Source organism: Dipodomys spectabilis, unplaced genomic scaffold (assembly GCF_019054845.1).
Source record: "Dipodomys spectabilis isolate Male_0828 unplaced genomic scaffold, ASM1905484v1 ptg000340l, whole genome shotgun sequence".
NCBI lineage: Eukaryota > Metazoa > Chordata > Mammalia > Rodentia > Heteromyidae > Dipodomys > Dipodomys spectabilis.
Window position 1 is genome coordinate 655881 of NW_024871017.1, and position 25258 is coordinate 681138.

Sequence of the window (25258 nt, forward strand, 5' to 3'; positions counted from 1 at the left end):
TGCAGGTGTTGTGTGTTGTGTGTGTATGTGTTGTGTATGTGTTGTGTGTGTATGTGGTGTGTATGTGTTGTGTGTTGTGTGTATGTGTTGTGTGTGTGTGTTGTGTGTGCAGGTGTGTGTTGTGTGTTGTGTGTGTGTTGTGTGTGCAGGTGTGTGTTGTGTGTTGTGTGTGTGTTGTGTGTGCAGGTGTGTGTTGTGTGTTGTATGTGTTGTGTGTGCAGGTGTTGTGTGTTGTATGTGTTGTGTGTGCAGGTGTTGTGTGTTGTGTGTATGTGTTGTGTGTGCAGGTGTTGTGTGTTGTGTGTATGTGTTGTGTGTGCAGGTGTGTGTGTTGTGTATGTGTTGTGTGTGTATGTGTTGTGTGTGCAGGTGTGTGTGTTGTGTGTGCGCGTGTGTGTGTGTGTGTGCGCGTGCGCGCGCCCCAGTATGGAGCTTGGACTCGCGGCGGGCGCTCGGCCACTTGAGCCACGCCTCCACTTTCAGCTCTGCGGGTTCGCGGCCTCCGGAGGGTCAGGACTGCAGCGCCAGCTCGGGCCGCCGGGCGGACGCCGGGAACCCGCGGCGCGGCCGGAGCGGCGCTCCCCGGCGCCCCCGCTGGTCGGCGTCCGGGACCCGTCGGTGCGTGGCCGTGGCGTCACCGGCCGCGGCTGCCGCGGGGCGGGGCGGGGCGGGGCGGGGCGGGGCGGCGGCTCACGTGACGGCGGGGCACGGAAGCCGCGGGCCTGGGCGGCGGCGGGCGGCGGGCGCGGCGGGCGCGGGCCTGGGCGGCGGCGGGCGCGGCGGGCGCGGGCCTGGGCGGCAGCGGGCAGCGGGCGCGGGCCTGGGCGGCGGCGGCGTTGGCGGCCTCCCGGCCCCCCCCCCCCGGGCGCCATGCGCCTGTACAACCTGCACCCGTTCGGGTCGCAGCAGGTGGCGCCCTGCACGCGGGAGCCCGAGCGCCTGTGCTGCGGGGGCCCCGACGCGCTGTTCGCCGCGGCCGGCCGCCGGGTGGAGGCCTTCGCCGTGGCGGGCCGGGAGCTGTGCCGGCCGCGCTGCGCCTTCTCCGCGCTCGGCTCCGTGCTGCGCCTGCTCTACAGCGAGCCCGGTGAGTGGCCGCACCCGCGGGTCGCCCTCCGGGGCCGGATCCGCGCCGGGCGGGCGGGCGGGCGCGCGCGCGCGCGCGGTGGCCTGGGCCGCTCCCCTGTCCTCAGACCTCGGGGGCCGGGCTGCCCCGCGCCCCGGGACCCCTCTGGCCGGTGTGGGGTCACCAGGCCTTCGACCCCGTTCCACTTTGCTGTAAGGTAAGTCGAGTCCTTAGTCACTACTGGACGTGGCGACGTGAGGACCCGCGCTGGTGTCCGTCCGTCCGTCGGTCGGGGAGGGTCTGCACTGCCACGCGAGGAGGCCAGCCGTCGCCAGAACCTTCACCGCCGCGCAGCCGGACACGCCCGACCTGAGCGACCCGCGCCCGCCAGCTCGCCCAGTCCTTCCGCGGCGCCCCGGCCCAGGAGCCCGACCCTTATGCTCCCCTCTCCCCTTCCTCACTGCGGACTGGGGCTCAGGCCCTCCTCAACTCGGCTGGTGCTGCTCCTCCCTGTTCCCCGGCCCCACGGCCAGCTTTGTGCTGGGGTCTGGCCCATCTGGGCTGGCTTTGAACTCCAGCCTCAAACAGCTAGGACTACAGGTGTGAGTCATTGGTTCTTGCCCATTTTTCCACTTTCTAGAATGGTAACTCTTCTCCATGCTGCCCTCTTTTAGGCATAGCAGTTTTCACCTTAAAGATTTTTTTTTTAATCAAATAGTAAAGCCATCCATTGCAGATGGTGGGCTGAGCTTGTGAGAGAGAATTTGCCTAACTTGCCCCTTTCTTCCAAGTGGACATTTATTTAAAATCTGAAGTGGCAGCAGGAGGCTGACCTCTTGCTTGTCTTCACTGTGGGGTAGCGTTGATGGCACTGCTGGGCCCCAGGCCCTGGCCACCGCAGCTCGGCTGCAGCAGTTAACTTCTCTGGAGTGAGGCGGGACCGCCACTGAGGAGAGGCCACTGTTTCGCCAGAAGTGCACTGCTGACCTGAGCCAGGAGTGCGCTGCTGACCTGAGCCAGGAGTGCGCTGCTGACCTGAGCCAGGAGTGCGCTGCTGACCTGAGCCAGGAGTGCGCTGCTGACCTGAGCCAGAAGTGCGCTGCTGACCTGAGCCAGGAGTGCGCTGCTGACCTGAGCCAGGAGTGCGCTGCTGACCTGAGCCAGGAGTGCACTGCTGAGGGGAACCAGCACAGGAACGGAGAGAACTGCACTGATGAGGCCGCAAGAACAAAGATGGTTTAGAACCCTGCTGGCTGCCCCAAAGCAGTTCAGAAGTCATGTGGGAAGGAAGGCTTTAACACCATGGGTCATGTGGCCCAGTTGAACTTTTAACCATAGACATAACTAAACATGGGCAGACTCCTGGCTATCTTGATATCCAGAAAACTCATCTTCCCTTTCTTGGCATTTCTCTTCTGCCTTCCTTTACTCCTAGGAAGTTAGTGCCTGGTGTTTCAGAGACACTGAAAAACAGAATTCAAGTATTTCAATCTACTGGAAATGCTGTGCACTGCCTCCCCCCCACACACACCAAAGTAGAAAAACACCTCCGGACCTTTTTCCTTTCATTAGCTGACAGCTTTTCTTCTGTTACAAAATTTGGGAACATTGGATAAGTAGAAATTTTGAAGGATGGTTTTGAAATGTTAATGTCATCAGGGAAACTTAATTGAGTGTGTGTGTGTGAAGACAGGAGTGATGACTGAAGCCTTCTGCTGGAGAGGCAGGGCACAGACACACTCACAGCACTGCTGGAATACCAGTGGTGACAGCAGCCTAGTGATCCATATTAACCCGGACCTACTGTTGCCCAGCATTGAGACTCTGTGCCACTAATGCAGTCCCTTGGTACTCACATGTGCAGAAATTTTTGTTAGGGAATAAAACCTAAATGTACTTCCACATATTTCACTAGAGGACTGTTAACTAAATCATGGCACATGTTTCATGATCCATATTTAGAGAGAGAAAATTACCCTAGGCAGCCTTATTGTTAAGATGAGGCTTCTGGGAGGTAATATTATGCTTTTCATTTGTATTTATTGATTTCTCGCCACAAATACATGTTTTCTTAGCTAAAAACCAAAGCAACAAAAATACTCATATAATCCAGTTCAGAGACTTGGGTTTATGTTTTGTTTAGTTTTATAAATAAATGTGTAACTTCACTCTGTTTCAAAGTTGTGATTTGGTGGGATATCAAGTGTAATTTTCTACTTAACAGTGAATGCCTTGATTTATACTAAGTTTGTGTAACTCTCAGTAAGACATGAATGGTGGTGATCATTTTTGTCAGTAGAGCTGTCTGGGAGCTGTACCTGTAGGGCACAGGATGCACTTAGAGCTCACGTGGAGAATGGTGTGTGAATTCCCTCTGGTGTAGGAATAATGAACAGGTTTTCCTGAGCCACCAGATGGTGAGAGATTGCATCTCTGAACCTCGGGCCTCATAAGTTTCCAGTACTGATGCTGTCACCTAGGGTTTGGCTTCCCATAGTCTTTGGGCCAGTGGTTCCTGTGTTTCATCTCAGGTCAGCAAAGGAAGCAGTTGTGTTTGACTACAAAGTCTAGTCAAATCTTATTTCCTTTTCAGGAGACTATTTGGTAATGATTGAGGAGAAGAACGGAGCCACATTTGTGCGTGCGTATGCAAACTGGAGGAGAAAAAGAAGTGAGAGTTCCCGAGTGTGCGTCCGGATGGTGGGCCACAGCGTGGAGGCGCCGCTCAGCGAGGCCTTCAGGGACCAGATGTCTATCGTGGAAATCCCGCTGTCTGAGGTGCCCTTGTGCATCTCCTGTTGCCCTGTGAAAGGAGACCTCCTTGTTGGCTGCACAGATCAGTTCGTTTTATTTACTCTCAAGTATCAAGTTGTTAGTGAGGAGTTCTCAGTGCTGGACTTCGAACGTGCTCTAGTGATACACATAAACAGCATTACCCCTGTGGAAATCTCTTTTTGTCTTGGATATGTGGCTGTCATGTCAGACTTAGAAGTCCTAATCCTAAAACTGGAGTCAGGACCTAAAAATGCAGAGAGAGTCAACCATCATCCACACGGCACCAGCGACACAGTGACCCAGGCAGAAGGTAAATGATGGAACTTATTTGCTTGCTTGTTTTAGGCAGAGAGGAACCCTTCACCTTTGGGAACATCTCTGGAGTTTATGGTGCCGCGCCACATTATTTATAGACTTAGGGGTTTTTTGTCTGTTTTTGCTGGGGTTTGTACTCGGGCCTTGTGCTTGCTAGGCAGATACTGTACACGCTGAGGTACATACACCTCAAACCCTTTTTCATGCTGGTTAATTTCTGAGATGAGGCCACGGCCAGCCCGCTCTCCGCCTGTTGTAGGCTTTCTGTCCTCGCTAGGAAGGCACGCACATACGATCACACCACATCCTTGTGTTGAGGCGGCGTCTTGTAGACGTTCCTTCCTAGACTGTCTTGGAGCCCAGTCCTCCCAATTTTAGCCTCCCACCTAGCTAAGATGACAGGAATGGGCCACCTCAGCTATGGGTTGAGACTAGGTCTTGCAAACTTTCCTGCTCAGGTTGGCTTCTAGCTGCAATCCTCCTGATTTCTGCCTCTCACCTAACTAGGATTACAGATGGGAGCCTTACGCTTAGCAAGACTTAGTTATTCTTACTAGACTGGGTTTCTGTCTGGCTCCACATATTTTTTTCTGCATCATGACAGTCTGTTTACATCTGGCAGTAGAAGTAATGGTACAGCTGGGGCAAGGCGATCATTCTCGTATTTTAGTTAGAAGACCTTGGACAGCACCCTCTCTAGTTTTCATTCAAGCAGATAGTTGTACTTGAAGTTACTAAGCTCTTGAATTTTATTTTTAAGGACCCAGTAGTGAAACGTCACAGCTTGAATCAGATGATTTTGTTTTCTGCCAAAAGCCCATGGAACTGCTGGGTGAGAAAAGCAGACAGTCTGGCATGTCTGTTTCCCTGGAGCCGACGGGGCTGGCTGAGGAGAAAGCGGAGTATCTGCACATCCAGCACTTGCTCTATCGGTATTCCAGCCCCCTTTGGTCACTGGCATTTGATGTTTATGTACCTGCTCAAAGTATGGGGAAATGAGATTCTTCCCTGTCTTTTTACACCCACAGACGCTTCACTCCTGATATTTCATTCTGTGTCTCATCTGATGACGTCAGGTTGCATTCACTCCAGCTGCTGCCTGTTTACCGAACAGGTACGTGTGCTGAGCAGGCAGACCTATGGCTGTCGGGAAGACCCCCATGTGGGAACCAAGTCTCCCTTGCCAAGTTCCTTAGCACCTGTGACCACTAGCAAGGCACGGCTCAATGACTAAGAGGTGAAGCCATTTCCCTTTGGAATGATCCCCAGGCCTAGATAATGAAATTGAAGCCCTGTAGGAGTGGAATAGAGATATACCAGGGTTCCAGCTAGATATTGAAGGAAGCTACTTTGACCCACCTTACTGAGCCGGGTGGGAAAATGTGGACTGAATTTAAGCAGTGGTCCGAAACCCTGCCACCCTGAGTTTACCTGAATACTTTTTTAATAACAATGCTGGGGAGTTTGACTTAGTTGGTAGTTTTGGGTCCTGGGCATCTACGCAGTAAGACTGAAAATCACTGGTCCCAGCCCACTTCATATCTTAGACAATGTCTAGGGGAAGCTATAAGTACTTGTCCTATGTAGCATTTCCCTAACTTGGTTTCTTTTAGGAAAGGGGGTCTAGTCTGGAGTGTGTCATGCTAAGCACTGAGAACCAGCAGTGAGGAAGTATAGTTGTAGCAAGGCACCGGAGCACTGGGAAGGACTTAGAGAGCTAATTGTAGACGGGCAGAGGAAGACTTAACATGTTAGTCACAGACTCAAACCACACACTCTCACTTCTGAATGCAGGTTCTCCTTCGTCCGATGGAGAGAAACTGTCTCAGGAAAAAGAGCTGCTGAGTCTCTTCTGTTTTTTCTCATTGCCTCATGTCGGCTATCTCTACATGGTTGTGAAGTCCGTGGAGTTGATGTCTGTCTACCAGTATCCCGAGACGGCCAGGCAGGCCGTCCTCACGCCACAGTTTCTGCACGTCATCACAAGGTATCGTTTCAGCTCATTGGCCTCCTAGTCACTCCCCCGTGGGTTCTGTAGCTGCTACCTACAGTAATGGGAGCACCCTCCAAAGTCACGTAGAGTACCATAAACTAAGGAGCTGCCTGTCTGCTCATGTCTGTCTTCGGATGGCTCCGGCCTCTGTCCAGTGCTGTGGACTCGGTGGTGGCTTTGCTGTGCTTTCTTAGACTGGTGGGGACCCTCTGTAAGGAGATGTGAGGTTCTGCATGTGGGAGATTGCTGCAGGCCCAGTGAGGACATCTCTCTGAACTCTTTTTAGGCTTCCTCTTCTCACTGCCATCCTGTTCTTTCAGAATCGAGTTATTTCATAGTGGGTTAGAACTGCGATAAGACCAGAAAAAGGATGTGACTCTAGCCCTGGGGCAGGCAGGGTAGATGGACGGGCTTATGGCTGTGTGGGAGTGGATGTCTTCTTGTGGTCTTGCCCTAGCGTGCTGGCAGAAAACTGCTTTCTGAGCAGGAATTGGATCTCATTTCCTCTTACCTCTGCACTTTTGCTTCTCTTTCCACTGTTTTGAGTCTAGATAATATTCAAGCCCTTGGGCCCTGTGACCAAGTAACTGTGAATACACAGTATCAGCTACTTTTTTAAAGCAACAGTGTGAGACACAGAAAACAAACTAGATTCTGCAAAGGATCTGAAGACCTCACAACACACGCAGTGTGTCCTAGGGAAGGAAACTGCCGAGTTTCAGACAGGTGGCTGTGTTTGAAGCTGGGTGTGAAGGCTACCTAGAGTTTCGGTGGGTGGAGGTTAGAAGTAGATGTGGTAGGTGCAGGCTCAGACTGTAACCGAAGATGGTGTCTGGTGTTTCAGAAATACTCCATATTCCTGATTGATTGCACAAGAAAGCAACTTCTTTTTTTAAACCCAGGGGGAGTATTGGAATCCCCAGCTAGGGAGAGAGCTACTCCTGACTAAGTGCCAGGAAGAACTAGTGATGTGGAAATGCGGAAAAGTGCTGGGAACACGGCTTGCCAGTTACCTCAGAGGAGGGGCATGGATGCTGGTGACTATGCACCTGGACCAGTTCTGGATGGCAGATTACAGGACTGCATCTAAGCAGGGCAGAGGCAGGAGAGAGGTGGGAGGGTAGGTGGGAGAGTTTCTGGGCATCTAGGGATGATAAGGATGGATGCCCTGTGAGGCTCATGTGCATTAGCGATGTAGTGAGGGCCAGGTATGGGTATGTAAAGCTCTCTGGGGGCCTGCAGGCCCCTCCTTCCTGGGAAGCAGTCTCAACCCCTCCATCCTTAACTGGACGTGTGGTGGTGTGCTGGGAGAGCCTCCTCTCCCCTTCTGCGGTTAGCCCTAAGCCTCCACCCTCAGTGCCTCTCTCCTCTTCCTCAGCAACAACCTGCAGTGCTTCACGGTGCGGTGCAGCGCAGCGGTGGCCCGAGAGGACGACCCCTACATGGACACCACCCTGAAGGTTAGGACTGGCTTTGGTGACAGTGAGGCCCAGCGTCAGGAGTGTGACACGCAGGCTGGCCTGGGACCAGGCCAGGAAGGGAGGCTGCTGGTTGTCTTTCATACAGACATAAATACTAAGCATTTGTGATTTGTGGTAGAGTTCACAATTCGTAAGATGGCTTTGCAAACATCTCACTCAGAATTTAATTCAGTTTTTTAAAGCTCAGTGAGGAATTTGTACAGTGTAAGGAGGGCAGTTTATGACTATATTATAGTACAAAATTTCCTCACAAATATTTGTGGCAGTTGTATGTATTAACAAAGTAGCATATGCGTAAACAAAATATAATATACTCCATACCCCACAAGAGGTATTAAAATAACTTATTCATACTATCCTCAAATATGTCTATCATTCTTTTGTTGTTTTTCAAGCTTCCAACAACAGTCTTCCACAGTTAGTCTAGTTAATGGATATGCTAGATCAATAACTGCACTTTCAGTGAGACACACCATGCTTATTCTCAGGAAAGCACCAACCACAAAATCAATGAAGGCAGTTTTATCATCTGACCTTGTATTTCTGTTCTCCAAAATAGACTCATAGTTACTCATCTGTGCTATTTCACCTCTAAAGTACAAGCTATTTGAGTGGATATTTGTTATGAATGTACATGCAGTGAGAAACCCCCAATTATGATGGCCTGTTTGTCAAAAGTTAGTACACCTAGAAAGCCTTTTCTAGAAAAATAAGTGTTGGTGATGATGGTTAAAAGCCAGCTTGAGCATCTTCCCACAGTACTGTGGTTTGTGGGTATTGAGAGTGTGGTCTCCATCCTCAGAGCCTTGCGTTGCTATAGCTTGTCCTGGCTTTGTGTGGCTGCCCCAGGGTGGGACCAGAGTCACATGTTTCCTGTGCCTTTCTCATTCTAAGATAGGCACTCAGTCTTTCCAGTGAGAGCTGACTTTAAAAATCAGGTTTATCTCCCTGGCGAAAATGAAAATGCAGCATTCTTTATCCTTCTGGTCTTGCCCTTAATTTTAAAATAAGAGTCAGGGTACCCACTGGACTGAAAAAGTCATCATACCATATCCTCCTAGAGTCCCTTAAAACCAGTGAGAAGGAAGGAGAGGGGGAGAGAGGAGCAGTGGCAGCTGGTGGGGAGACGCCATGCTGAGGCCTGCAGAGGAGAGAGCGGGAAGGGCCCTCCTCCCGCTTGGCTCCTCTCCCTGCATCCCCGCCCCCTCACCAGAAGGGTAGATGGCTGGCTGTGTGTACAGTCAGCAGTTCACCTGCTGAACCAGACCTGAGAGCCATGGTGTCCAAAAACATTTCACAGCCTGAGCATGAGCCAGAGCACCTGCTGCTGCAACATCTTCCCTTTCCCTTGAGGCCCTGCGTCTCCACCAGATCAAGGCCTCCTTAGCTATTTTAAGATAGGAAGGTTTTAAGATGGTTTTGGCAGCCACTTGGATGAGAGGGCTGATGGAGAGGGCCTCAGGGAGAGAACAGTTAATGCCCGTATCATTTTGTGAGCTCGGTTGCAGCCTTCCCCCTTCTGCCCTGATCGGTGTCCTCCCTCCTGGAGCTGAGGGTCACATGCACAGGACAGCAGCCTGGTTCCTCATGCCCTGGCACACCTGCCCGTTAGCAGCCCAGGTTTCATTCACACCCAGGACTACCGGAACACACGCCCATCCACAAGGAAGCAGTTAGCACTTTGCATGCCTTAGAATGTCCTGTCATTGTGGCTCGCTTTGCCGAGAACCTCCGACTGCCCCCAGCCAGCCTTCGTGAGAGGGGATTTTGCTGGGCACAGGAGAACCCTCCAGGACTGCTTTTCCTGAGGGGTCCACAGAGCTCACTCTGCCCAGTTCCCACACTTACGTTTTCTCACTGTACAAGTACTGAGGTGGTTGGTTGATTGACTGACTGACTGACATATGGTTAACTATGTAAGTTTAGATAACTCCACTCTCTTAAGAATAGCAATGTGGATTGGGGGAGGGGGAGTTTGATTTGGTCAGGTGAAAGCTCTTGTGATTTCCCCTCCTCAGGCTTGCCCACCTGTGAGTATGGATGTCTGTGCTTTAAGAATACAGCTTTTCATTGGTTTGAAAGCCATCTGTCACTTTAAAAACCACATCATACTTCTGACCAAGGCAGACCCTGAGGCCACTGAGGAGAGAAGAGAGTCACCCAAAAGGACTCCGTAAGTACCCCATGCCCCACACACGCCTGCCTGCTTCCGGAGTGAAGTATAGCTGGCATATTTTGTATTTATCTTACCTTACCATTTTTAAATGAAAATGTGGAATGATAGATGATTTTTTCCATTCTTTTTTGATGATTTTTTTTTCAATGATTTTTTCATTCATTTTCCAGAGAAGGTACAGAAGGGTCTAAAGATCTCTATAATAATGTTTAACCATCTACCATGGGTCTTTTAGAAAAAAACAAATTGCAAAATAGTTTCACAGGCCGGGAATGTGGTTTAGTGGTAGAGTGCTTGCCTAGCATGCATGAAGCCCTGGGTTTGATTCCTCAGTACCACATACACAGAAAAAGCCAGAAGTGATAGAGTGCTAACCTTGAGCAAGAGAAGGTCAAGGACAGAGCCCAGGCCCTGAGTTCAAGCCCCAGGACTGGCAAAAAAAAAAAAAATGGTCTCAGTAGTCAAGCACAGTGGCTCACATCTGTAATCTCAGCTATTTGTGAGTCTAAAATGGAATGAATCATGGTTCCAGGCCAAACAAGGCATAAATATTTGTGAGACCCACATCTCTACCAATAGAAAGCCTGTCAGCTCATCTGCGTCCAGTTTGCAAAGGCATAAATGTGACACACTGTTGGAAAAGAAGGATGAAAAAATAAAACACTTGAGGGGAGCTGTGGCTCAAGTGGAAAAGAACCTGCCAAGCAAGCTCAAAGCCCTGAGTTCAAACCCTACTATGATCAGTAGCAATAACAGTAATAGTAGTAATAATTTCAGTAAAGACAGTATTTTAAACCAATTTAGGATATATTTTTCTGTGTACTTAATGGGACTCCTTTTGAATTCTTTGCTTTACCCTGTAGTTACATTTTTTTATTCAAAGGTTGTTTTCTGTAATAGCAAGATAAATGACTAAGTGTTTGTAGTGCCACCTTCATGGTTTATGTGCCTGTTTGTCTTAAAATACAATCACATGTGTGCCGCATCAGTCTCTAACGGGAAGTGAGGACTCAGTTCTAGCCCAGCAGTGCTTCTGTTTGCTGTGAACACTTCTACACTGGGAATGTAGTAATAGGGAATATAATGTAATTGCAGGGAAATGAGGAATAGCATCACAAAGGTAATCTGTGTAGGGAGGAGCCTATACTGTAATACAGTGTATCTCAAGGATAGCATGAGTTTTTACTTTTTTTTTTTTTGAATCTCACTATTTATGCCAGGTTGGCCTTGAGTTTTCAGTTCTCTGGGTTCAGCCTCCGGGGTGCTGGAATTAGAGCCTAAGTGTTTGCTTTTGAGTTGTTTGTGTGCATTGTTTCTATACAGTCACTAGTCAGAAAATGTGTGCACAGAATTCATTTGATCAAAAAATTTGAAAGTTCTTATACTGTTAGGAGAATACGGGGGGGGGGGGGGGGGGAGCAAGAGATAAGACACTGCCTTACGCAGATTAAAGGCTCATGTGGTCCTGCAGGTTTTTCCTGGCGCATCTGAGCAAGCTCTTTCTGTTCACATGTGTGGTGCAGAGCCTGCTGAGCTAGGATCACCTTTGCGGGAGAAGGTCTGCGCTCAGGCACTTTCAGAGCTGAGAATAGCACCTGTTTGGAGCTGACAGCCCCTCTGAGAATGCTTATAAATCGAATCAGAAGCATTGAACTACCAATATGTGATAGAACAGTAAATGCTGTAGGCCTATAGAGTACTGTGACGAAATCAGCTCTGCAGCCACTCACTGGAGATACGTCCTGTGCTTTCAGAGCTGTATTATCTTCTAGTACCCAATGTTTACCACTCAGAACTGCAATGTATGAATAATGTTTCTTGCCTTAAAATTCTCGGTCTTTTGTTTTGCTTTTAGTTCTAGGAAAAATACCAGTGTTCAGATGAGGAGGCCTCCAGGAGCCGGGCCTGGGTGGAATGTCTATATCGTGGATACAGTCCCACCAGTGCAGCTCTACAAGGAAATGGTACTTCCTCCACCTTCTCCCCTTGTAGAAGTGGACAGTGGAATTGACTATATTATCACAGCTTAGGAGGCCACACCCACCCCAGAGCCATCTCACTGTGGAGTGTGAATTCCTGCATCACCTCTGCATGTTCACTGCTTCCGACATTTGAGGAGTCACTGAAACTGAGATGTCTGCCCTTATTCATACACACTCTTCTACCATTGTCCAAGAGCGGGCCAACTTCAATAGTCCTTGACTTTGAACCCCAGCAGAACCTGCTTTAAACGTTGCCTGTCTGGTCCTGGCATCTTAACTCTGACAGTCCCTTTGGCTCCTCCCATCGCTCTCTTCATGCTTAACTGCGGTCTGAGGTACCATCTGGCTGAGCTGCCCACTGACGTGTGAATACACTGATGGCTTCAGGCTAGCCCTTGGGGCTTCAGAAATGGATGTAGTAGAACAGCCTAAACCACCAGTTGAAAATAGGTGGCACCCAGTCTCAACTCCAGAAACCATCACATCCCAGAATTTCCTTACAGAAGTTAATACTATCAGTATAGCATGTTCATTAGCCTCACCAAATTGGGATCAAATTATTACTATTATTTACATTATAGTATAAATTGGGCCTTCCTTCCCTGACACTTAAAGCTGTTTAACAAGGTACTATTTATCATCATGTATAGATTTAACTGGCCCATAGGTTTTGGAGTAAAACACTACCCAGCTAAGGCTCTAATAAATGCTTTTTTCTTTTTTACTTTTAGTATTTAACATGCCTAGGCATTATCTTGTAAGCCCAACGTGGATTAAGGACAGAACTGGGCAGCCACATGATCTGTTGGTCATCCCCACTCCAGGTGGACTACAGTAACACGTACAAGACGGTGAGGACGCAGAGCTGCATCCACCTCCTCAGCGAGGCTCACCTGCTTATCAGAGCCGCCCTCATGGACACCCAGCAGCTGGAGCCCGGCGAGAGAGCAGAGCTCATGGAAGCGTTTAAGGAGAGCTGTGGGCACCTCGGGGACTGCTACAGCAGGTCTGTGGTATCCCTAGGCCCTCAGACCCCGGCCTTCCCCCGGGCTGCATGCACTCCCTCCCTCTTCCTTCCCTAGTAGTTACCGGGTCGGTGAGGGGACACGAGCGGATGAGAGGGGGGGCTGGTTCACAGTCCTCTCGTTTCTCAAGCACCTGTTGAATCCAGACAGAGTGCCAGGTGCTGTGCTAGGCCTAGAGATGCCAAGACCACTGGCTGTGCCCTGTCTTAGAAGAGGAGCAGTTCGTCAGACAAGCAGTAGAGTCTCCAACTCATGACTTCGTACCTACTTAGGAATTGCTGCTGTTTGTGGCGATGGGACGGCGCGCAGTGAAGCTCCCTGAGAGACAAGCCTGCTCTGTTCAGCGTGAGCTTAGAGGAATCAGCTGCAGAGTGTCACTGGTGCTTTGACGGCACCAGGCACCCCAGGACAAGCAGCAGTTTTTATTTCACATGTGAACAACTTGCACATTTTTCTATTTAGTTTTTTCAGAGGTGTATATGGACTATGGGATTGGTTACAACTTAATGAAGCACACTTTTCTTACCAATAAACACCATATTTTAGAGGCACCTCATGAATATTAAAATTCACTTAGTTAATTGATTGCTTTTCCATTTTTATTTAGGGGCCAGAAAAAGGAAACTGCATTAATTAGAATGACAGTAAAATAGTACTTAGTAGTTTGTTCCAGTTACTAATGGCAGGAGATGGTTTTGGTATTTTCTGACTTTGTAAAGCATGACTTGTTTTTTACTGGATGTGTTAGGAACAGGCTCAAAACTTGCTAATTGGAGGCTTTTGTATTTTTTTTCCTGTAAGGCTTGCTACCCAGCATGCCCACCTGGCCCTGCCATACTACAAGATGTCCAGTTTGTCTCTGGCTGAAGTCCTGGCCCGTGTGGACTGGCCCGAAGATGAATCACAGAAATATGAGAGGGGATTAATCTTTTATATTAATCACTCACTTTATGAAAACCTGGATGAAGAATTAAGTGGAGTGTGTATACTTTTCTATGTTTGTTTATAGCTAATATTGTTAACTTTCCATTTTAGTAATTTATGTAATAGTATTTAGGTGGCAAGTTATTAATATTATCCTTCCTTCTTTTCCTAAAAAAGAAAAAAAAAATCACATGCCTTTAATGATCATAGTTTAAAGAACTTAGAGGCTTTTGTAGTTATGCAGGCTTGGAGAGTTGGTTGGTCCATGGCGGTTGAGGAACCAGCGTGGTGACTGGAAAATGGCTCCCTTTGTGATGCAGAATGTGGCTTTGCTTTCCTGTGTCTTGTGCTGCCTGCAGCCTTGACTGTCCAGCCTCCAGTCCAGGCAGCGCTCACTCGCAGAACCTGGCCTGGTGGCATTAAGGCTTGTTTGGCCTTTCTTATCCTTTAAAGGTCTCTGGAAATTGCAGTACCCATTGCTTTGATGTTTTGAGAGAAATGAGATCACCTCATCCAAATTACTTCTTTAGGTGGATTTTAAATTATAGGTGTTTTTGCTGCCTTTGTTGCTTTCTGCCGGCGGCCTGACCTCTCATTCTTGGTTGGTGCCCTCAAAGGAATTAGCAGCAAGAGTGGCTGAGATGTTTCGAGTGGCTGAGCCGAAGCAACTGCCTCATATTCTCTGTAGCCCTTCCATGAAGAACATTGACCCCTCGCTTGCCTGGAGCTGCCTGAGGGGCCTGGACACCTGTGGGTTCTCCTCCGTCTTAGTCACCCTGACCAGGGCAGCAGTGGCTCTGAAACTAGGAGATCTCGACTTGTACAGAAAGGAGATGCGAAGCCATACAGAGGTACAGTGCCCTGCCTACGCAGAGGGGGTGCTGTGTGGGTATGGGCGTGGGTGTGGTCCATATGCTGTCTCTGAGGGCTTTTTTCTGCTTAAGGCTAGCACTCTACCACTTGAGCCACAACTTTTTGGTGGTTAATTGGAGATAAAGAGTCTTTCCTGCCCAGGCTGCCTTTGAACCTTGTTCCTCAGATTTCAGCCATCTTAATAGCTAGGATTGCATGCATGCAGCTAACTTACATTTTCTTCGTTGTAATGGAAAGCAGATCTAAGGAAATGATCCAAGTAGGAATTTAGGTCTGAAAAATACAGGAGAAATATCAGCAGCAGATATTCCTCTGGCTGTCTTAGTAGCATTTGGAGCACTATGCCTGCGTGAAGGGTGCTCTGGGCTCTGCCTGGAGCAGATAGTCTGACCTGGCCTGAGAAAGATGGTGTGGTCACTGAGAACAGCAGCGTGGTGTCCGTTTAAGTACAGCACAGAGGACATTAACTATGAGGCTTAGAACCCAAGCACCTGTAAAAACCCCTCCACTTAGAAAGTTACAGGTGCTGTATTGTCAGGAGGGCTGGACTTCAGATGGTAAGACTTAAGGAGGAAGGCCGTGTCTCTTGGTGGAGAGGCCATTTAGGGATGTGAGCCCAAGACGTTAGTCATTTAAGGGAAAGGGGCTAAAGGTTATGTTGAACCTCCTGTCATGTCCAGGGCCTGTCCTGCACCCTTGATTATGTTAGCTTGTTTAGTATTTAAACAGGAAGAGGTGCTGTGGCTCAAGTGGTAGAGTGTTAGCCTTGAGCTGAAAAGCTCAGGGAGAGCACCCAGGCCCAGATTTCAAGCCCCACGACCAAAAAAGGGGGGGGGGGCAGTATTTAAACAATATTTAAATATTTAACAAAAAGCTAAATAATACTGTAAAATAGTTGGAGTGTAGAGGGAGTATGGGGTGAACGGGTCTATTGTCCTAGGTACTGTCCCTGAGATTTTGTTTTCCTGCTCAAGGCAAGTACTCTACCACTTGAGCCACAGCTCCATTTTTTGTGGTTAGTTGGAGATAACAAGTCTTTTTGCTGGTTTTGAACCTTGTTCCTCAGACCTCAGCTTCCCACATAGCTTTCATGCATGAAGCTAGAGAAGACAACAAGACAGAGAGGCAAATCACACAGGTGGCCAGTGGATGAGGTAGAGTTGCACCAGTCAGCTCCAGAGTCCATGTGCTTCCAATGATCACAGGCCCATCTTTCTCCTCTCCCTCCCTCTCTCCCTCCCTCATCTCTCTCCCTCTCCCTCTTCTTCTTCTCCCTTCCTCCCCCTCTCCCTCCTTGAACTCAAAGCCCGTACACTCGTACACTATCCCTAAGCTTTTTTTGCTCAAAGCTAGTGCTCTACTACTTTGAGCCACAGCTCTATTTCCAATTTTCTAGTGGTTAATTGGAGATAAGAGTCTCAGGGACTTTCTTACCAGTCTAGCTTAGAACTGCAATCCTCAGATCTCCGCTTCCTGAGTAGTCAGGATTACAGGTGTAAGCCACCGGTGCTTCACTATGACTTTGCTTTCTAAAACAAGAAGACATTCTTTACCACTCACCAGTGAGCTATTCTAGTAGGGTGAGCAAGCCAATATCAGGCTGTCTATTCTGAAAATGGAACTCTAAAACATGATGCTTCTTTCCATAATTTTGAAAAGCTTAAGATATAGTCTTAAAGCCCTAAATAAAACCTCTCTATAGATCTAGGACATCCTGATGTTGAGATAAGTTCTAATGATTTACATAAGGCAGTTAATGATACCCTTCTTGGTATAGGAACTAATCTTTGTAGTTAAAGAAAAAAATTGTGTTTGAGTCATCAGGTAGACGCTCCTCGTCTCCTTTGTCTTCTGCAGATGCAGTTGGTGTGTGGCTTCATTCTGGAGCCTCGGCTGCTGACTCAACAGAGGAAGGGGCAGATTGTCCCTACCCAGTTTGCAGCTCACTTACAGGAGACCCAGCCTGGACTGCTGGTGGCGTCCATCCTGGGCTTGCAGAAGAACAACAAAATTGGAATTGAAGAAGCAGATTCTTTCTTTAAGGTTTGTAATTTAATGAACTGAGTGAAAGAGGGAGAAGAGAAAAAGAACAGTTTCTCATCTGTTTATTGAAAAACAGACTTACATATAATTGGTCTGTCACATAAAAGCATGTATCAAAAGTATTTCTGGAGAAGCTCCATCCTTGCAACCTTGAATTGGCTTCTTATTAACAATGCCTAACTGTTCTCTAGCCTTGGCACTGAAACCAGGGGTAGGAATTACTCACCACGTGGCCTATATCATGGTGTGCCATTGTAAACACCAGCTGTTTATCTGAGACTGGCTTGTTTCTCTGTGTTCAAGGTGCTCTGTGGTAAGGATGAAGATTCAACTCCTCAGCTCCTGGTAGACTTCTGGGAAGCTCAGCTCGTGTCCTGTCTCCCAGATGTGGTTCTTCAGGAACTCTGCTTCAAGCTCACATCACAGTACATCTGGAGATTATCTAAGAGGCAGCTTCCTGACACCACACCACTTCGCACATCAGAGGATCTGGTAAGATAATGGAACTGGGCCTTCAGGGAGGCCCAGGCAAGGCACATAAAATAATCTACCTTCCTTTTTTTAAGGCCTTCATATTTTTAATTACTCATAGTTAAGTCTCGTTTCTTATCACTAGATATTTAAGCTAGAGTTAAAAGTGCATTACAACTGACTTGTCCATGAAGGAGCTTGGTCTTGCTAGCTCACAGGTGTAATCCTAGGTAATCAGCAGGCTCAGATCTGGATGATGGCACTTCCATTTGGGCAGAAAAGTCCATGGGTTCATCTCCAGAGTAACTAGCAAAAAGTATGGCTGCAGGCATGACTCGAGGTGGAGTACCAGCCAGGCAAGCAAGCTGAGCCAAGCAGGAGATTGTGATGGGAATTGCTCACATTTGAAAAGGTTTTTTTTTTTTTTTTGTCTAAGCTCCTGGGGTTCCTTGTCACTCACAGTGAGTTTGTGGAAGAAACATTACCTCCCAAATAAAGTAGCATAAATAAAAATTACTTCTAATATTACTGTTAGCTCTTTTTGAGTATAATTGCAAAAGTGATATTGCTTACTTTTGCTCTGTAGCATATTTTAAAAAGTTTAGAATATAAGGAAATGTTGCGTATAGATTATGTAGTATAGAAGCAACAGGCGGAAGAACATTCTGAAGGCTTCCCACCCAATACAGCCCACACAAGTATGATATGGACAATGGCATTGATGACTACCTTTCTTTGAATGAAGAGGGTTTTGTTGGGGAGGGAGGGGTTGGTGGTGTCTATTTTGTTTATGACAAATTTATTTTATGTTTCAGATAAATGCCTGTAGTCATTATGGCTTAATCTATCCATGGGTTCATGTCTTATCACCAGATTCCTTAGCTGATAAAAATTACAGAGAAGACCTTTCAAAATTACAGGTAAATAGAAATGTCTCTTTTTCTTTTGAACATGCACAGTAAGATGTATTATATTTGCTTTGGTGAGCCATCAAATGCCCTATTTAGAACATTGCATTTGGGGGACTAAATCTAAAATGAGGCGCACTCAGGGACTTTGGAGGAAGCTTCTGCCTCTGTGTGGAACTGCTGATGGGCAGGGTGTCCTCTACACACAGAACTAACTGACACACTTAACGTCATTGGGGAGCTTGTCAGTAGAGTTCCCTCAGAAGACTCCAAGGCCTATTTCACTTACTGCTTGAAAAGTGTAACTTGTGATGTTTTAAAACCAGTTTCAAATTGCATTGTTCTGTGGCTCCTCGCTTTCAAGCATGTGATCTGACTGAACTTTCCTGAATCCTTTTCCTCACCATAGCTCTTTATAGATGGCCTTCCACGTAGGGAGATTATCACCTTACTTCATCTTTGACACATTGTCGTCAATGTATAAAACGTGCAGGAAGCAAAGATACCAACCTTATTTTCCCGGCCATTCCTTGGTGGATGTTTGGAATAAAATGATTGCACTGGCCAAGAATGAGTAATTAATGTTTCTTGTCCTGCTGTAAGTCTGAGACGAGGCTGAGCAAAAGAGATAAAGAAGTCACTTGACTCTTTCACAGGAGGGAGGAAGCATGGAGATTGTTTGGATGGTGCAATTGATAATATTAGATATACTTTAAAATTTAAACACTGGTAAAGTTGCTTTAAAAAAAAAGTACAATACTTTTGGCTGGGAAGGTGGCTCAGTGGTAGAGTGCTTGCCTAGCATGCATGAGGCCCTGGGTTTGATTCCTTAGTACCCTATACACAGAAAAAGCCAGAAGTGGTGCTTGGCTCAGGTGGTAAAGAGCTAGCCTTGAGCAAAAGAAGCTCAGGGACAGGGCCCAGGCCCTGAGTTCAAGCCCTAGGACTGGCAAAAAAATAAAATAAAGTGCAATACTGGTAAAGCTCTGAAATAATACTTCTGGCCAGCTGCATTGATTAGCCAAGCTCTGAACAATCACTGGCTTTCAGAATGCTGAATTTTATTTGGAGTTATATACAAAGTAGGTGGAAACACAGGACAGTGTGAAAGGAAAACCATCCTGGGAAGTCTGTTTCCAGTGCCATGGCTCTTCCAGAGGGCTCTCTGTGAGCCTGACTGGGCCTGGGTCTGATCGGGTTTTACAAAACCGGGGCATCTCTGAGTAGAATCTCCTATGAAGATTTTTTTTACTCAGCATTTTATCCTGAGTGTTTTCTCCTTAGAGAGTCTTTGACAATAGAACTCTGATAACACAATGTTACCTCTGTTGTTTAACTCACTCGCTCCTTACTGTTGAACATTGGATCTCTTAGGATTTTCAGTACTGAATACCGATGCATATGCATCTTTGACCATGAGTTGATTGCACCTTAGACTCATAAAGAAACACATTCCTTTTCATTTGTAGTCTGTCTAAAGTAAATTAAATGATAGTGTTTTTAAATGACTTTTCTATTAAGCATCAAAGAGGCAAATCAAAATTATTTAATTCTTCTGTCCTCTTAGACTTATTAAGTAAGGACCATATGCATAAGGCTCTAAAATTACATCATCTTTTTTTGTTTTGCAAGTAAGGTTTAGTCTCTTACAAAACTATGCTGTGTTGGTGCTTTTACTTTCTGATACCTCATCCCATAACCTTCTGCTTTTCTGTTCATAGTCTCTTATATGTGGTCCTTCATTTGACATAGCTTCCATTGTTCCATTCTTGGAGCCACTCTTGGAAGACAGTACTGCGGGCCTCAGTATCCACATTCTGTGTCACACGCGCCTGCAAGAGTATGAACAGTGCCTGGACACCCTGCTAGACAGGTGTCCGGAGGCTGTCATCCCCTACGCTAACCATGAACTCAAAGACGAGCACCGGGTATGTTTTCCAGATGGTTCAAACTTTGTGTTATGGGGTCTGGAATCTTTTTTTTTTTTTTTTTTGGGTCCGGTCGTGAGGCCTGAACTCTGAGCCTGGGCGCTGTCCCTCAGCTCTTCAGCTCAAGGCTAGCACTCTACCACTTGAGCCACAGCACCACTTCCAGCTTTTTTCTTTTTGCTTATGTGGTGCTGGGGAATTGAACCCAGGGCCTCATGCATGCAAGGCAAGCACTCTGCCACTGAGCCACCTTCCCAGACCTGGGGTCTGGAATCTTATCTGCAAAGCAGAACCATTTAGGCCACCTTTACAGGGATGTGGGGCTCAAGGCCTAGGCATGCTCATGCCCTGTGTGTTGAGTACTGTGAGGTGGTATTAATGGTCTGTTGTCATTTCAAAAAACCTGCTGTTTGGAGATTAAAAGTTAAGAAACCATGACGCAATTTTTCCCCCCGTGTGGTCTGTAGTCCGGCATTTTGCTGGTTAATTGGAGGTAAGGGTCTCATGGCATTTCCTGCCTTGCTGACTTCAAACTGTTCTAGGTCTCAGCCTCCTGAGTGGCTAGGATAATAGGCATGAACCATCGGTGCCCTTGCTCAAAGTCAAGTCTTTCATCCGATGATGTATTTCTGCCTTTTACGTCCCAGCACAGTCTTCTTGAGTATTGCCACTGAGGGCAAAGTGCACCAAACTAAAATTTTCTTACTTTTTCCTAAGATAGACTCTGTGGTGGAAAAAATTGCTTCCTGAACTTTTTCAGAGAGTGAAGTGTGGTGGAGAGAAGTTCCAGCTTCATCTGGCATCATTAAAAGGTAAATTCCCTTTAGAGCTTAAAGATAAATTCTAACTGTGAATTTGTTGAGGCCTTGACCTCACTTCATGCCATGTAGTGAGAAGAGAGAAGGAGAGAGAGAAGAGAGAGGACTTGTAGAATCATCTGGAAAGCTTATTTTCAGTTTTATATGGCCTCTGACCAACACATATGATACTTATTTACCTCTTCCACTTTCAGTGCTATTGTTCTTATAAATTAATACTTTCACGCATTTAAATTATCACATCATAGAAATTCATTAATATTTCAAAATACTTGAAGATACAAAATACTGACACTAGGACAGTTACAGCTTTTGTTGATGGTCTAGGTGCTTAGTTTGTTTCAGGTGGGGAGTTAAGCTCATTAAACACGATTGAAGACTGATGAGTTCTTCTAGGAGATAAAAGGTGTAAGAGGGTCACAGGGCATGGTGCCAGAATGTGGATGGAGTTACAAGGCCCAGTGGATGCTGAAACATTGTGCATAGGAGAGGGCATGTGCATCTGTTAAGTAACCGATCATGAAAATGATTAAAAATATGACAAATTCCTTCCCTCATCTGTTTTCGGTTTTGTTTTGGTACTGCAACTAAACTCAGGGTGGTTCTTGGGCAGGCAAGGTCTCTTTACCTCAGCCTGGTTGAGAGCTGTCACTAGAACACCTGTCTTTGTTGTTCAGAAGAAAAGCTAAATGGTAATAAAAAGAAATTGGTACTTACTAATGTGAAACTCTCATTATAGAGAGGATCTGATTTAGGAAAACAGTGTCTGAAAGTTAACAACATTTACTGTCTTAGTAAACTGTCCTTATGTATTAGCTGTATATAGTCCTAACATCAAAACAGCATTCAAATGATTGTATTTTTCTTTAGAGAATGCTAGAAATCTATTAAAAACAATGGAGCCATCCAACAGTGAAGTAATAACTCCAAATTGCATGTAAAATAAACTTCAAATGATTCTGGAAAGGCTTAATGAGGAAGTTGTTAAAAATCAGTCTGGATGGAGGAGCCTATTCTTGTTTTTATAATGACTCTTTTTTGTGTGATCTGATCAATTGAGTGATTTGGAGAATACTGGATGGGAGAACCAAGTTCTGACCCAGGTATCTTCCCCACCAGAGGCCTTGTCTGTCGTTGCTGTGGAGTTGGAGCTGAGGGAATTTTTGACCGTTCTCCCAGAAGATGGCGCAGCAGCATTTTTCTTGCCATACCTGCTGTACTGCAGTCGAAAGAAGCCACTGACTTGAAGGTAGCATTTAAAATCACTGGGTGCCAGGTACAGCTACAAGCACAGGGGGTTTTGTATCATGTCAGCATGTACCAGCCTCAGACATTTTCCGGACACAAACTTTACCATGGAGTGGTGACTGTTAGTTCCTTAATGTATGTCTGGCTCTGTTTTATGGTCCAGAATGTAAAAGCTTCAAGATAAGAATTCTTCAAAGAAGCCATACATTTTTAAAGGGGGGTGGTGACTTTGCTCAGGACAGCCTCAATTCAGGGCTGTGAAGACATGACAATCTTTCCACCCCGAGGATGCTTGAAGGAAATGTGTGTCACTCTAAGTGGCCCAGAATTTTATCTGCTCCAATTCTGAGATTTCTCTCCTTTTGTTGTTGTTGTTTGTAATTTTCTTTGAGAAAGATGTAAATATTTTGCCACAGTAAAAGAGTCTGAACTTTTATTTTCTTGTTACTTTTTTAACTTAGGTTATTTTTGTGCTCTGAGCCAAATGAAGGTCAAGTTTACAAAGCTGAGTTTTTTGTCTGGCTCTCAATATGTGTTGAATGTGTGTATGTGTGTTTTCAGCAAAACCTGTTTCTATTTGTTATTAATATTAACAAATGCTGTTTATTTTTTCAGCCAGAGTATATGTGAAAATAAAGAACTATATCATGATATCAGTCTTTTTATAGAAGCTCTTGTTAAAATTTGAGCCCTAAGTTCAGATCATTGATACTATATGTTGACTTCAGCTAAGGCTGGGCAAAACTTTTACTTTCTCTGTGTCTGGGACAGTATATTCTGAAGCCTTTCCCCATTGGCCTTTTCTTAGTTTATTATTCATTTCATTTTTGCCAGGTCTTGCTATAAGCATTGTCAGATGCCCTTCCCCAGATCCAGGTCACATCTTTTGAGCATCCTGTAGGTTTCAGCAAAACTCAGAGTGGCTTCTCTCTTGTTTGACTTTCCTTTCTACCCTCTGCACTTGGATTCACCAGAAATGAGGTCAGTAGCACATTAGAGGACTGTATGGGGGACAATGGTCGCAGACATGTCTGTGAGCCTTAATGGACAGCCCAGGGCCACATCTGGTCAGAATTGTTTTGAATGTGGTTTTGGAAAGTCCTCAGAATGTGGTGGTGGTGGTAGTGACCCACAGGTTTCCACAGGTGTCAGCTGCGTGTCATAGGACAGCTTGTCATCTTTCCATCTGTGACAAGGACACCCCCCACACACAAATGCAAGGCTGCACGGTTTCAGTCTTTCTAGAAATGTGTATAGCCGGTCCCATTCAGCAGTGTCACATACACTGTTAGGAACCAATGTCCTACCTCAGTTTTCCAATGGTCACTTTATGTCTTTCAGCCAGACTTGTACTACATAAAGAAAGAAATTTTAAGATGGCTACTTAAAATAGTGTAGTTCATATAGTAAAAAAAAAATTAGATGGTGCTTTTTGCTTTTAAAATGTTAATTTTAATCTCTTGTTCTCCTGGGTGCTAGTGGCTCATGTCTATAATCTTAGCTTCTCAGGAATCTAAGCTCTGAGGATCTTAGTTCGAAGCCACCCTGGGCAGAAAAGTCTCTGTGAGACTCTTATTTCCACTTAAAAACCGGAAGTAGGGCTATGGCTCAGTGGTAGCGCAATAGCCTTGAGCAAAAGCTCTCAGGCCAGCTCCCAGGCCCCGAATTCAAACCCACAACCAAAAATAAATAAAAAAGTTCCCTTGTTGTAGTAAGGCCTTAATTGGAAAATGAGTTCCTTCCTATGAGATTCTCATTGAAGCACTAATCAGGAGGGAGAAGGCTAGCAGAGGCCATCGCCAAGCTTCCCAGCCACGCAGCAAACCAGTGTGGTGGGGAGAAAGACATCTCTTCTTGATAGTCTTGCCAAAACACTGAACCCGGACCCCATGATGAGGGCAGACCCAGCATGTAGGACGTCCCGTGCAGTTGCTGACGGTACTTAGAGTGTGAAGCTCACAAAGCAGGAGGGACCCTTGTCGGGGAGGGAGACTTCAGACGCATCTTATCATACAGCACATGTCCTTGGGTTCTCGTATCAAAAATGCAAGTAAGGTGAGGGGTAAAATTTGAGAAAGGTCTTTTCATCCTTGTTATAGCTCTGCTGATCTTGACAATGGCATTGTAGTTGTACACAGGATGTTTTTGCTTTTAGGAAGTGCAGGTGTATGTGTTTACACAGAGATAGGCTGCTGTGCACTTTGAAGGAGAGCTGGAAGAAGGGAAGATAGCTGTGTGAGCATCACTTGCTAAGCACTCTTGCAGCTTTCTCTAAGTCTGAGATCATGTCCAAAGGCAATGTATACAATTCTATTTCATTGATTTCCTCTGTTCTTGAGTGTGTATTAAATGTGGGTACTTAGCTGGGAATGTAAACATATCAGTCCCTGCCAATGAGACTTTTAAAGGTAGGCCAACCCTTTCCCTGCAGAAGACATCTGATAGGTTATCTGACTGCCACAGAAAACTCATAGTCTAAAATAGTTCCTTTTACACTTGTCAGAGCTAAACAGACTAAACATGGCAGGATAGCCACAAATGACTGATGACCTTCCTTCCCTCCTTCATTCCTTGCTTCCTTCCTCCCCTCCTTCCTTCCTTCTTTCCTTCCTTCCTTCCCTCCTTCCCCCCTTCCCTCCTCCCTTCTCTCCTCCCTTCCTCCCTCCCTTCCTCCCTCCCTTCCTCCCTCCCTTCCTACCTCCTCCCTCCCTCCCTTCCTTCTTCAGACAGTTGTGTCATGGTGCAGAATATGAAAAGATCTTACTCTATCCTCGTGTATTTGCTTTTCTGTGACATAGTAGGCAGACATTTTTCTGAGATTCATAATTAATGTGATTTCCCCAAACTTTCATGGAACTTTGACTTAACGATAATTCAGAATGACAAACATGGCCCCCCATTTGCTGCCTGTAGTTCAACTATCTGTCATCCATCCCTGCTTTTAGTCCTATGCAATACTTTTTCTCTTTGAAAAAAAAGTTTTTCCCTAATGTGTATTTTCTTTACACTAGCCATTTGCTCCACAGTTTAGAAACCACTCTCCATTCTGTTAGCTGTTTGTCTCCCTGTTCCATATGGGAGGCCACAGTGTTTGGGGCAGGACTGGACTGTAGCAGCTCCGTCTGCTCGCCGGCATCTGCACACATGGATCCCTTGAAGGCCTCATGCCCCCTCGCGCTGTCTTTTTTCTGAGCAGGTTCATCCTTCTGTGTGGTTAACGTGCAAAGTTAGGTTC

At 46.4% G+C, this 25258-nt stretch overlaps 2 protein-coding genes across 12 annotated transcripts in view; one reads left to right on the plus strand and one right to left on the minus strand.

The window, feature by feature from the left end:
• Window positions 1–866: 866 nt before the first annotated feature.
• Window positions 867–22459, plus strand: Hps3 (HPS3 biogenesis of lysosomal organelles complex 2 subunit 1). 6 transcript variants are annotated; one of them, XR_006145062.1, is made up of 17 exons: window positions 867–1084; window positions 3657–4148; window positions 4914–5085; window positions 5182–5267; window positions 5948–6140; window positions 7525–7606; window positions 9646–9800; window positions 11659–11767; window positions 12610–12791; window positions 13612–13789; window positions 14352–14585; window positions 16465–16650; window positions 16954–17142; window positions 17937–18041; window positions 19751–19957; window positions 20675–20769; window positions 21895–22050. XR_006145062.1 is itself a non-coding variant. In XM_042665640.1 (17 exons), the coding sequence occupies exons 1-17, from the start codon at window positions 871–873 to the stop codon at window positions 22020–22022; spliced, it is 3003 nt and encodes a 1000-aa protein (XP_042521574.1). In that variant the 5' UTR covers window positions 867–870; the 3' UTR covers window positions 22023–22459. The 6 variants fall into 6 exon arrangements, 3 of the variants coding, with proteins under 3 accessions (XP_042521574.1, XP_042521576.1, XP_042521577.1); XM_042665640.1 differs by having other exon boundaries at window positions 20679–20769; window positions 21895–22459; XR_006145063.1 differs by lacking the exon at window positions 21895–22050 and having other exon boundaries at window positions 19782–19957; window positions 20679–20767.
• Window positions 17051–25258, minus strand: part of LOC122095186 (ceruloplasmin) — a 32045-nt gene continuing 23837 nt past the window's right edge. For 3 of the 6 annotated variants that reach the window (XM_042665629.1, XM_042665632.1, XM_042665627.1), the window contains 2 exons: window positions 18540–18644; window positions 17077–17162 (listed from right to left, as the gene is read on the minus strand). In XM_042665629.1, the coding sequence (XP_042521563.1) occupies window positions 18541–18644 (104 nt within the window). In that variant the 3' untranslated portion in view covers window positions 17077–17162; window position 18540. Of the gene's footprint in view, window positions 17163–18539; window positions 18645–23645; window positions 24236–24758; window positions 25230–25258 lie in introns of those variants that run through there. The other 3 variants (XM_042665628.1, XM_042665630.1, XM_042665631.1) reach the window with 3 other exon arrangements.